General features: G+C 33.8%; 1 protein-coding gene across 2 annotated transcripts in view; it reads left to right on the top strand.

Moving 5' to 3' along the window:
• The window catches only part of CSMD3 (CUB and Sushi multiple domains 3), a 621464-nt gene that overhangs the window by 424546 nt on the left and 185222 nt on the right, over window positions 1–11696 (top strand). For both annotated transcript variants that reach the window (XM_008642636.2, XM_017746102.1), the window contains one exon: window positions 11142–11333. In XM_008642636.2, coding sequence (XP_008640858.1) covers window positions 11142–11333 — 192 coding nt within the window. The remainder of the gene's footprint in view (window positions 1–11141; window positions 11334–11696) is intronic.

Below are 11696 nucleotides of genomic sequence, written 5' to 3' on the forward strand. Positions count from 1 at the left end.
GGAGGCACCCGAGCAGATGGTGAAAAGGTCCCTCTTTTAGTAAGGTGGGCTGTTAGGGTCCCAGTGCAACGGCTGCTCCAGTGAGCAAGCTCCACTCACGGCAGAAGGAAGGCAGCCGAAAGCAGAAGCCTGCAGTGCTGACGAATTCCCTCCACAATGATGGCAGCCTCTCTCCTTCGGAATGCCCAGAGAAAAACCAGACCCCCAGGGACTGAACCTAACCCCTTTTTCCCAGTTCAAATCTCCAGGCATCCCCCACCCTACATGAGAAAACCCCAGAAGAAAGGGAGTATCCAGTTGGTCCCCTCCCCCTATGGCCAGGTCTTTTGTTTTTTCAAGTACCCAGTAATTTGTTCACCTGGCAACATATATGGGGAAAATTCTTTAAGAGAAAAAACAAGCAAAAGGAGAACTCCTAAAACCCCAACACTGTCACAAGTTCGTAAATGACAATAACTTTTTAGTAGCTGTCATGTCTTATTTCAGTAGCATAGAAGGCATATGCATTTTATGCAGGCAAATACTATGAGTTAATGCTTCCATGAAAAATGTCCTGGTAATGGCTTATAGCTAGAGAGACCTGGAATTATGGTATTAATAAATGAAAGCTGAAAGGAAGTATCAAAAGAAATTGGTGACATAAGTAATTTTAACATTGTAAATAAACAAATCATCCTCTCAGCCATGTCACCATAAAATTAACTTATTTTAATTATATTTAAGATTGAAATTCCCTATTTTAAACCTCATGCAATATAGTTGGTCCAAACCCTTTTGATTTGTATCAATAGCAAGTCTTCTCACCTGCCCTAAATTTACATAAATAAAGTTGACTTTGTCTGACTTGTGACATGGCCTTTTAGAGAGATCAAGCTGATATGGTTCCAAATTTGGAATGTCATGTATCTCAGGTTAATATTTTAATTTAGTATATCAATTTTATAAGTGGGAAAGCTATTCTTTGAATCTGAAAAATCTAATGCTATGCTTTCTGTTAAAGAATAATAAAATTGAACACTGTGTTTTAAGTTTCTCAGGTAAAATTTTCAGTTCCAATGGGTTATTTTACTTGCAGAAGAAGCCCATTACAGATATTTATAATTGTGTATACAGCAAAGTGAATTTGGAAGTACAAAAGTATACTTTTGTGGTTCTTAATATTATAAATAAAATTACTTTTCTATTTCAGAAAAGGTTCTCTAACTTCCTCATCATTTTTTTTCATTGGTTAATCCAACCTCTTTTATTGAATTCTTTCAAGTCAAAAATGGATCAAAATACAGCACCAGACAGCCAAATATTTATATATAAATAATACAAATCCTTGAAATTATTTCAACTAAGATACTTTGGATATTTAATTAATAGCAAGCATATATTTTATTTTCTGTTTTGTATTAGTTACTAAAAATTTGTCATAAGTATATGGGTTGTATTATTTTGTGTACCAGGTACCTTCCTAATATTTAGGTGTGACACCAATAGAAAAGCTTTACATTTTGGTCTACATCCACATACACAATCATATGATTTTCTTCAAAGTACAAATGTAATAGAATCATTAATGCTGGAAAATTTCTAAGATCATCAAGTCCTACCATCAATGTAGCACAAACACCATGTTACAATGGAGTTGACTTCAAGTTTTGTCTGTTCCTACTTTCCCTCTTACCCCATTTCTTGCCAGGGATAGCTGTTTTGTAAGATAGTAATATAAAAGGGAGATTTTTGCTGCTATTTTTTTGTCAAAGAAATTTTATTTTTTCTTAATAGCATTCCAGTAATCTGCTTGATCTCATAATTGACAGATATAGAAAAGACTCTTGACTGATGAATGCTCATCTTTCAGTCCTATGTGTATGAATGTGGAAAAAATTATTTGTGGACTGATGTCTTCAATTACTGACTGGACATATTCTGACATGCAGTCTGAGATACAGTTCATTTACATAGATGAATTTTAAAATCTTGCAAAAAAATATAAAATCTTTCTTCTTATTTATATTCCGTTGTTGTTTTGGTAAGATGTAATGTGTATAATGCTAAAGAAAACAAAAGTTATTCTTTGACAGTGTTCTGTAATTTTTTTCAAGTGACTATAGTATAGTATTTTCTTCAATAGAAAAAATTAATTGCCTTAGCAAAGATCAGGGTGATGACATTCAAGTGTATGGACAGAATGTTACCAAATAATGAGGCCAATTCTGTATCATTGCCAAACATAAATTACTGTATATCCCCCTCTGCAAGCCAACCCAACCCCCAAAAAAACAACAAACAAACATATATAAAGAATTAATGGAAAAATTTAACGAAAGTAAAAAATTCAGACAGATTAAAGATTTGGCCCTATCTTTAAGAACTATCAAAATATTCTTGGTGGTTTGGAACTATAAAGCTATAATGCATATATACAATTTGTGAAACTAAAAGACAAAATAAAAAATTTAACTTTTAAGATAGGAACAATCTTCCCCTTTCCTCAGAAGATTTCAGTTAAAGGACAAGGCTTCAGTTAAAGGTACAACCGTATCCTTAGCAGTTGCAACAAAACAAGTTGCACATTATTCTGCAAACAAACAAATGAAATAGACATATTTTACCTCAAATCATCTTAATAATATTTTTAGTAGAAATGGTACTAAGAACTGAATGACCACTGGTAAGATTTTTCACTACACAGTCAGCCATTGTCTGTTGTCCAAGACTCTCATATTTTCTTCTTTTTGAGAAGGTATTTCTATCTTACTGTATTTTTATGTATACATAAAGAAATATGCCATCTGACACGGGGATGGATCTGGTATAAAAAGCTTTAAAGAACCAAAAGGTTCCAAAAAACCCCAAGCTCTAAACATGCAGTCTAAATGAAATCAAGATTTTTCAAAACACTTCTTCCAGCTGGAATGTATTGCCAAGATGATTAGATATTGTCACAGTATCCATTTTCTACTGAGTTTCAGAAATTATCTGAAACCATATGTCAATGTATTTATTTGGGGCTGGGTTTCATACTCAGTGCCAAAGCTATGAGCAAATGCCTAAGAAATAATACCTGGTCCGAACTGAAGCGTGAATACTAATGGAAAAAGATTATTACTTAGGAACTGGAAATAAAATAGCTCATAAGGATTCCACTAAGACACAGTAAGGGAAATGTAGTACTTCGGATGATTTTAACGACTAGTATAAATTGACAACAACAAAAACAATAAGAAAAAGTAAAATTATGTTATCTCATTAAACCTGTGTCAGTTATCTCCTGAAGAACTACAGCGTATCTAGTAGTAAGATCCATAACCTATCCTTTCTGATAACCTATCTATAATCCTATGTTACAGTAAAGTCAGATAAAGACCCTTAAGAAAGAACTTGATGTCCACTGTTCCCCTCTTCTCCCCATTCCCATCCCCTCAAAAAAGAGACTATACCAGGCTACAGTGTAAACAAGTTTAGTTGATGTCTGAGAGGGGGTCAAGCTGGTAAGGAAACTTGTTCTGACTGTGTGAGTGTGGGGTGTGTAGCTGTGAAGGAGTCTTGGCCCAAGTTTTGGTTGTGCAAGTGTGACTGCCAGAGTTGGTCCAGGATGGTTGGACAGGGACGTTTCCTTAACACAGAGACCTGCCTAGACAACTTAGAAAACCCTGGTTGTGCAAGATGTTGAAGTTATTTTGTGGAAGGGATGCGTTGTCCCAAATGAAATTCTGATTCTGTGATTTATTCTTAATATTTTCCCATTTTAATCTTCAAACAATAACTGACAAACTTAGATAGAATCCATGAAGTCATGCAAAATCAACAAATGGAGTCTGTGGTTAGAATTTACTTAAGAATTACAATGACTATGCTTCTAAATCTCTGTTAGATCTACAGCAGAAAAAAAGTTAAAAATAGATTAAAAAAGTGTTATCAGCAGTGTTTCTGTTGGCAGAAGACAATGAAAACGCTGTAGATAATTTATTCCTTCTTTTCCAGGAAAAGTTGTATAGAAGGTTGGCTTTGAGATAGCAAATACCAGGCTGACCTGGTTCTCAAACAGCATTAGAGATGCAGGGAGACTGCAGTGTCCATCCGGGTAAAGGTATTATGTGGCTTCTGAGACAAGCTTGAATTTTGAAGGCGCAGTCTGTCAGGACTGGTTCAGGCTGATGTGAGTTTGAAAGACCAGCAATACTAGAAACCCTTTATTTAAAGTTTGGAGAGTTTATTTATTTAAAAAGTTTGGAAGAATATGTTGATTTAAATAAATTAATAAAAATATTTCTGGCATGCTGTGTATTATGAAGAGCTTGAAATTTGGAAGGCTTGAAGCTGCTGACCTGATTGTGTGTTTTGGGAAAAAAAAAGGAGAAAAAAAGAAAAAAAAAACCCCAAATTTCCTTAATTCTTCAAGTTTGGGATTGAGACTCTTTAATGATATTGGGCTTGGCATGCATTAGAACATTAAATTTAGAAATCATCGTTAACACCAAGAAATCCCACAACATTTATTATATTGTTTCCAGTATCAGTGGAGTCTATTAAAACCTTGTCACATTTTTAATGCCTTGTTCCAAGGTATCTTTCCTGCATGAGAATTGAGCTGTCCTTTTAAGACAATTCAGTCACCTATTAAATTTCTTGGGCTTATGAACTATCAGAAACTTTTTGACCCTGGCAGTAACTTACTGCTTTTGAAGCAGGCATGATCAATTTAGAATATTTAATTATCTGATTTATTGATTAAATATACTTCAGTCCCTTATTATTAAAAAGATGTATCAAAATGTTTTTATACCCAACATAAAGGACACTTGTAGAGATCTGTGTTTACATCTTTTCTGGGTACGACTGAACACTGGTTTAATGGCTTCTGTGGCTCTGTAGGAGCATTTGCACAGTATTGTACTGCTCGTAAAGAGATTTAGGACACTCCCTTGTCTCCACTGCTCCGAGCACATGAATCTGTTTATATGAATGGTCTTAGGAAAAATTAAAACAAGTTGTGGGGGGAACGGAACTGAATTTTTTGCATGTCTTGGCTGCAAAGATTCTGACCAAGATTCTGCCCGACTTCCTTCGAGTCACCTAGCAGAAATGGGGTAAGATAAGCAACTCTCCAGAGTAAATCCTTCTGCCTGTGCAATGGTACTTGTTTTCTGGAGGATTGGTGGTCTCATATTCAAAGTCTAAATTAAAGAATATGGTTATATGGCTATCTGAGATATTAAGTCTCACTTCTGGGTCCTTTGGTTATTTATGTGTTAGCACATCACACAGAAGAACTAAGAGGAGCTGAAACATAGATTGAAACAGCTGGTACTGAACTGCTGCTGGCAACGCTGTTCAGAAATATTCTTAGTTCAGAGTCATTCCACCACAGTTCAGTAGTATATCTTCAAATTTAGCTTCATCCGAATGAAAACAATTCATCTGCTTCAAAACCATGCCCCATTGCAAGCCAGAAGGCAATCTGGAGTTTTATTTTACAAACACACTCAGCTCAGAACTGTGTAATAACTGTTGAAATACTTTCTTTCACTCTGACCATGTAGAGAGGCATACAAGCTCAGTGTACCTAATATTTTCACTAATCTCTCACCTACTGAACACTTTCAACATGAGCCACATTCATTCCATCCTGGAATTCTTGATCAAGAATTATCTCTTAATTCTTTATCTAGCCCAAATGGTTTGACTGATTGCAGTGTGATTACTCTAAACTAGAAGTTCCAAGAGAAAAAGTAAAATAGGTTTCTGCATTTCTTGATCTTCATTAGGGAGAAAAAGCTCTCAGATGATCACTCACAGGCTTTTGCTACAGAGTCACTCTTGTACCTGTTATGCTGCACGTATTAGGTAATAGACACATTTGAGGTTTGTCTATTTCCTGTAAAAAAATGTCTTTTAATAGGAATTTAATTGATTACATTCACAAATCACAGCTTACTAGTTATTCAAGACAATATTTCCTAAACTCTGAGTTTCCAGTTATGGTAATAGAATAAAACATGAGGTGTTCTTTTCTTACTTTATCTATTCTAATAAGTCACAAAGAACTTTAGTTCTTATACGTGAACTTATGGGGAATTGTGATAGCCTGCTCCATTTATTTTGCAGAAAGCTGTCAAGATTGCATTGCAGGGACAATCAAAGACATCAGGGACTTTGTAATTCCCAAAATTTTTGCTTACTCCACAAACTTTCATGGGGAATGATGAAGGCAGTGATTGAGGTCCCTGAATATACAATAAGAAAATACCCCCCACTTCTTGTACTGGAATATACAGTTCATAAACAGTATTGGCACTTCAAAAGGAGAAAAAAAATAGGCTGAAAGTAGGTAATGAAAAGAAATATTAAAAAATAAACATTAAAGAGGCAAACAGGGTTGAGAATGCAGAACAGAACACACAGATAAGCTCTCTGAAATACAAAACTGCAAACATACACAGCTTTTAATAGTAATAATGGTGGGCTAGAGTCAGGCACATGAAAAAAACCCTTATGACTACAGAAGACATGACAGAAAACTGCCATTAAGAAATTCAGTTTGAATATATGGGTAATATATGTTAACTCTCCAGAGATGCATTAGTTCTATAATTGCATACAGTACTGAGATAGTCCTTCTCCAGTTTCTTTCTTATATAACTATTTCTTAATTTTTCCCTCAAAAAAAATGATAATTACATATTTGAGGATTCTTATTTTGAAAATTTTTTTATAAAAAAAAAAAAATTACACCTCCTTTTTGAGGTGAATATATGACAACAACCACGTAAAAATAGAATTTAACTAATAACAGATTTATTCTTAAAATAGAGATTAAACACTTAATATAAATTACTAATACAGCATTTCCATCTCAATGGAAAAAAATCATGTGTTTCTTTCTGTTCCAGCCCATGAGAATGTTAAGTGCCGACATTAAGTAGAAGTTCCTCCCTTGTGGTACTTCCTGACTGTAGAGGGAATCTGGGAAACAAGCTTATTAATAAGATGCCTAACTTTTGCACAGTTAAGTTTAAGTTAATTCCACTCCTAATTAAGCAAGTTGAATTTAGACACGTGTTTACAAAGAAATACATGTGGTTTTCAGAAATACCATGAAGGAATAACTTATTTATGCTTTAATCTCACTATAGTTGTGGAACTCTGGATACCTTCTCCTGGTTTATTATCTTTAAAGTTAATTAAACAGGAAAAAAGTGAAGATTAAGGAAATGGTCAATTTTTGGAATTCTGTAATGCTCACCTATTTCCACCACAAAGTATGGTAACACGTAATAAAAACAAACAAACAAAAATGCATATATATGTATAAACTTCTACCATCATTTATATACATAAGCCTTTACCACCATTTAAAAATACAAAGTAAAATAACAGCTGAAATTTGGTATCTAAATCTTGTCAGTTCCAGTTGTTGAAATGCTTTGTAGAGGTATGTGTATATGCTGAAATGGAGGTGAAAGAGACAAAACATTGGAGTTCTTGCTTTCAACAACAGCAACAAAAAAATGCAGAATTTTATATATATATATATAAATAAATAGAAAAAATAGATTTTTTTATATATTTAAAATTTTAATTTATATTAAAAATTTAGAGCAAAATATGTTTCAAAACCTTGTATATATATTTGAATTGAGCAGTATTCACACCTATCCAAAGTTATTACCTATTTTTACCATATCACATCTCCAAAGGCTGTGGGACAAATTATACTAAGTGCTCCAAGTTAGTAGCTTTGTAGCTTTACAGTGTGCTTTCACTAACAGTCAGCACTGTTTTATTGTCCTGATGATGATATTGAGGATAATGTCATGCAACTACATGAATAAATAAATCCCATATAACGTAGTAACAATATTATGCAGGTTTTTTTCTCTCTTCCTTTAAGTAGCACTTTACAGAGAATACAAAATTTCCCACAGATTTTAGGCAAATCTAACCAAAATGATTATTTATTTACAATGAAGCAAAGTATATTCTGTACTTTTAATGGCATGCTGCATTCTTTCCCTTTCTTACATCCTGTTCATTTAGAATAAATTAATTTATTTCTTATCAGCCTGTTGAGAAACTCACCTGGTCTTTCAAACCAATTCATAAATCCTTCAGTTAGAATTCATACTTTTAATAGAGTCTTGCAAAATGCTGAACAAACTCTGAAAGAAATGAGAATTAGACTTCTAGAAATCATCTACTTTAAAGCCTAAAACCCAGACGGTGAGATTGTGAGAACAGAGAATGTCTATTTTGTATTCTAGTGTTATAATGCAAAAATCAGTCTTAAAGCAATGGTTTTATTTTTAGATTTAAATTTAGTGTGAATTTGCAAAGTTTAAAAGTATTCATGGAATAGTTTAAGTTGCAAAGTACCTCTGGAGACGCCTAGTGCAATTGCCTGCTTGCAAAACAGTCAAACAGATAACAACCCCTCTGTAAAAAAAAAAAAAATTTGTTTGACCACAGTTATAGTGAACCAGAGTTTTCTTTTATGCAGCTGGAGTGCTGCTTGTTGCATCTTGTGATTGCTATGTTTGTGCTTTTGCTGCACACATGCTTCCTAGAAGAGTTTTTGTCTTTTCTATTCCTTTTCTGTAAAGTTGCTTTCTGGTAAATTGTTTCTTGGGATTCATTTGTTCCAGATGCAGGATTCTGCATTTCCTTTTTTGAACCTCATGAAGTTTCTCTCAGGCTTTTTCTCCACCCTACTGAAACCTCCCTAAATAGCATCCCTGCACTAGAGCATATCAACTGATCATCCAGTGTCTGTAAACTTGCCAAAAGCTAACTTTGTCTCATCGTCCCCATCTTTAATAAATATTGAAGTCAACAACCACCCCTGAGGGACACTGCTGCTAATCAGCTCCTGCCTAGGTTTTGGATCATGGACACTCTGAACCTGGCGCACCAACCTGTTTTCCATCCATTTCATTCTCCACTTACCCAATCCCTGCTTCATCAATTTGGCTTCACAGCCAAAAGACCAGGAGGTGGGTTGAGCAGGCATGCAAGCATGCAAGATGACTACTATACAGGGCAAATAAAGGTAAGGTTGTAAGTTTGGCACACAGACCTCATATTATAAAGTTAATTTGCATAAATATTACTAAGTGATTAAAAAACCCAAACAGATTGTATCAGAAATTCCTGTGTGGCCTCTTAATGTCTTTTTCAGCTATATTCATTTTTTTGCAGAATGTTGCAATCTAGTAAGAGCAATATGATGTATAGAAAATAAAAAGTTTATATCAACATCCTTCTCTTTTTGGCCCTTCAAGATTGATTACAAATTCTGAGTAAGAATCACCTCCCATTCTTCTGGAATTGCATGTTTTAGATAAAGTAGAGAAATGTTTTTTTTTTTTTTTTTTAGAAATGGGTTTTTTTTTTTTTTTTATGGCAAAATTCAAGGTAGGTAATATTAAAGTGGGCAGAACACAGTTTGTCTGCAATGTAGACTGCTCTGACTGCCACCACCAATCAAAAGACAACAGTGTGTCCTGTGTTCTCAGCAGGGAGGGATGCACATTAGTATATGACTGGGTTTGCTACTTGCTTCAGTCTAAGTTTACCTTAAGAATTTTTTCTTTTAGTTCTGACCTGCATTAACCTTATGAACCTTTTCATATTTGATGAAATTCGATTCCAGTGTAATCTAGCTCCAGTATCTTATTCTCTTGCATGTAACATTTACAAGAGCTGCAAGTACAGTGCAGTGAATTTAGTAATTTCATATTTTAGTAATATTTTTTCTAAATTTAAACCCAGCAGCATATGTATAGATACAAACAGGAGTCATGGTAGTGCCTAAAGCAGAAGTTTTAAAAAATGGCATGTCAATATAAAAAAAAAATCATTATCTTTCATTTATTATGAAACATTTTAAAGAATATTTATTTAATCTTTGAGGACTAAGAAGCAAAGTTTTCCCTTACTTCTGTAATACTTGTTTTTTTGTGAGAATTTATTTGTAGGGATTTTTTTCCCTTACTTTCTATGTGCAAAAACAACCCCAAAAATTCCCAGTAACTTTACAGAGCCAATTCTTATATTTTTTATTAAGTATGTCTTGGACAGAAAGAGACTTGGAGGGTTTTTTTTTTTTAGATAAATAACATGTTTAGACCAAAATTTTCTCTTCAAAAAAAATGTTAATACAAAACCCACATACATTTTGGATGAATGGATTGCTGTCTGCTGGTATTAACTCCCCAGAAAGAGGGCATCTGAATTAAATCTCAGTACTGCCACTTTGTGTTTATGTTACACAGATTGCTGAGCTCAGTGGGACTAGTTCTGACATTTGGTATTTATTTGTAATACATATAACATGCTTCAGTTCTATAATGTTAGTAGGAAATAATATTTACTTAAATAGACATTGATGTACTTACTTTTTGCTTAAGCATACATATTTTTGTGCATAAGATATTTAATATGCTGATCAGAATATGTTCAATATGAGGAATTGATCTGTATATTTTTTATACTTTTCTTGTAGTCATTGTGATTGTATGTTATCTCAGTAATAATCCATACGTATGCATTATATATAGCTGTACATTCGCTCAGACTAAACCCTTGTGCATTTTTTGTAGTGATTTCTTTATTATTACTACAAAAGTCTAGTGTTGTAGATAGGTCATGTGCAAGGGTATAGATATGAGTGATCAATAAATTAACTTCCAAGGTCACTGCTAAATGTTACACCATACATATATTTATGAACTATAAAATTGTGGAGAATTGAAGATGTGTGCAGGCATACTTTAATCAGAAAACGTTAGGTCCTTCATCTGGTTTTTCCTTTATTCATACCAAAAATTACTCTAAGTTAAAAGTGCTAAATAATGTCCAGGGTATTAGGAAATCTCCTACTTCCTTTATATATATTGCAGTGCCTCACAGAATTAAAAAAAACCAAAACAGAAAAAATAGGAACTTTTAATAACTAAAGGAGGTAGCAAAAAATAATAGTATAAAAGCAGCAAATTGTTGGATGATTTCTCAACCTTTTTTAAGTGACTAGGAAAATTTTGAATTTGCAGAGCTTCCTGATTAGAAAAATGTAACAAAATGGAAAAAAAAGGATTGAAAAAATGTTTTTTTTCAAAAATTTATTTTTATTGTTTTCACTTTGCTGCCAGGTTCTGTAGCCACTGCCTGTCGTGATCCTGGTGTCCCCATGAATGGAACTAGAAATGGTGATGGAAGAGAACCTGGAGACACTGTAATTTTTCAATGTGACCCTGGCTATGAACTTCAAGGAGATGAGAGAATAACCTGCATTCAGGTAGAAAATCGGTACTTCTGGCAGCCAAACCCACCAGTCTGTATAGGTATGCAGAAAAAAAAATTAAATAATGCTTTCATAAAAATAGAAATCCTTATGTAATGAATCACACTGTTCTAGAAACTTGTTTAAAGAAAATACATTTACTGCACATCTTAGAAATTATTTTACATCAACCTCTGATAGTCATAACCAAAACCTTTCATCTGTAGTTCTTAGTATAATAGTTCTCATCCTTTCCCTCTAAGAGCCATCTCATTTATAACTTGATGATCTGGGACAGAAAAAGCAAAAAAGTCAATGTCAATGACTACTATCCTTGGTAGCCTATTCTTGGACAAACATTGCAGGGAGGAACTTGCCAGAGATTATAACTGCAAGGAGCACTGCACAGCTGTCAAACACACTC

Source organism: Corvus brachyrhynchos, unplaced genomic scaffold (genome assembly GCF_000691975.1).
Source record: "Corvus brachyrhynchos isolate BGI_N302 unplaced genomic scaffold, ASM69197v1 scaffold28, whole genome shotgun sequence".
In the NCBI taxonomy this organism is placed as follows: Eukaryota; Metazoa; Chordata; class Aves; order Passeriformes; family Corvidae; genus Corvus; species Corvus brachyrhynchos.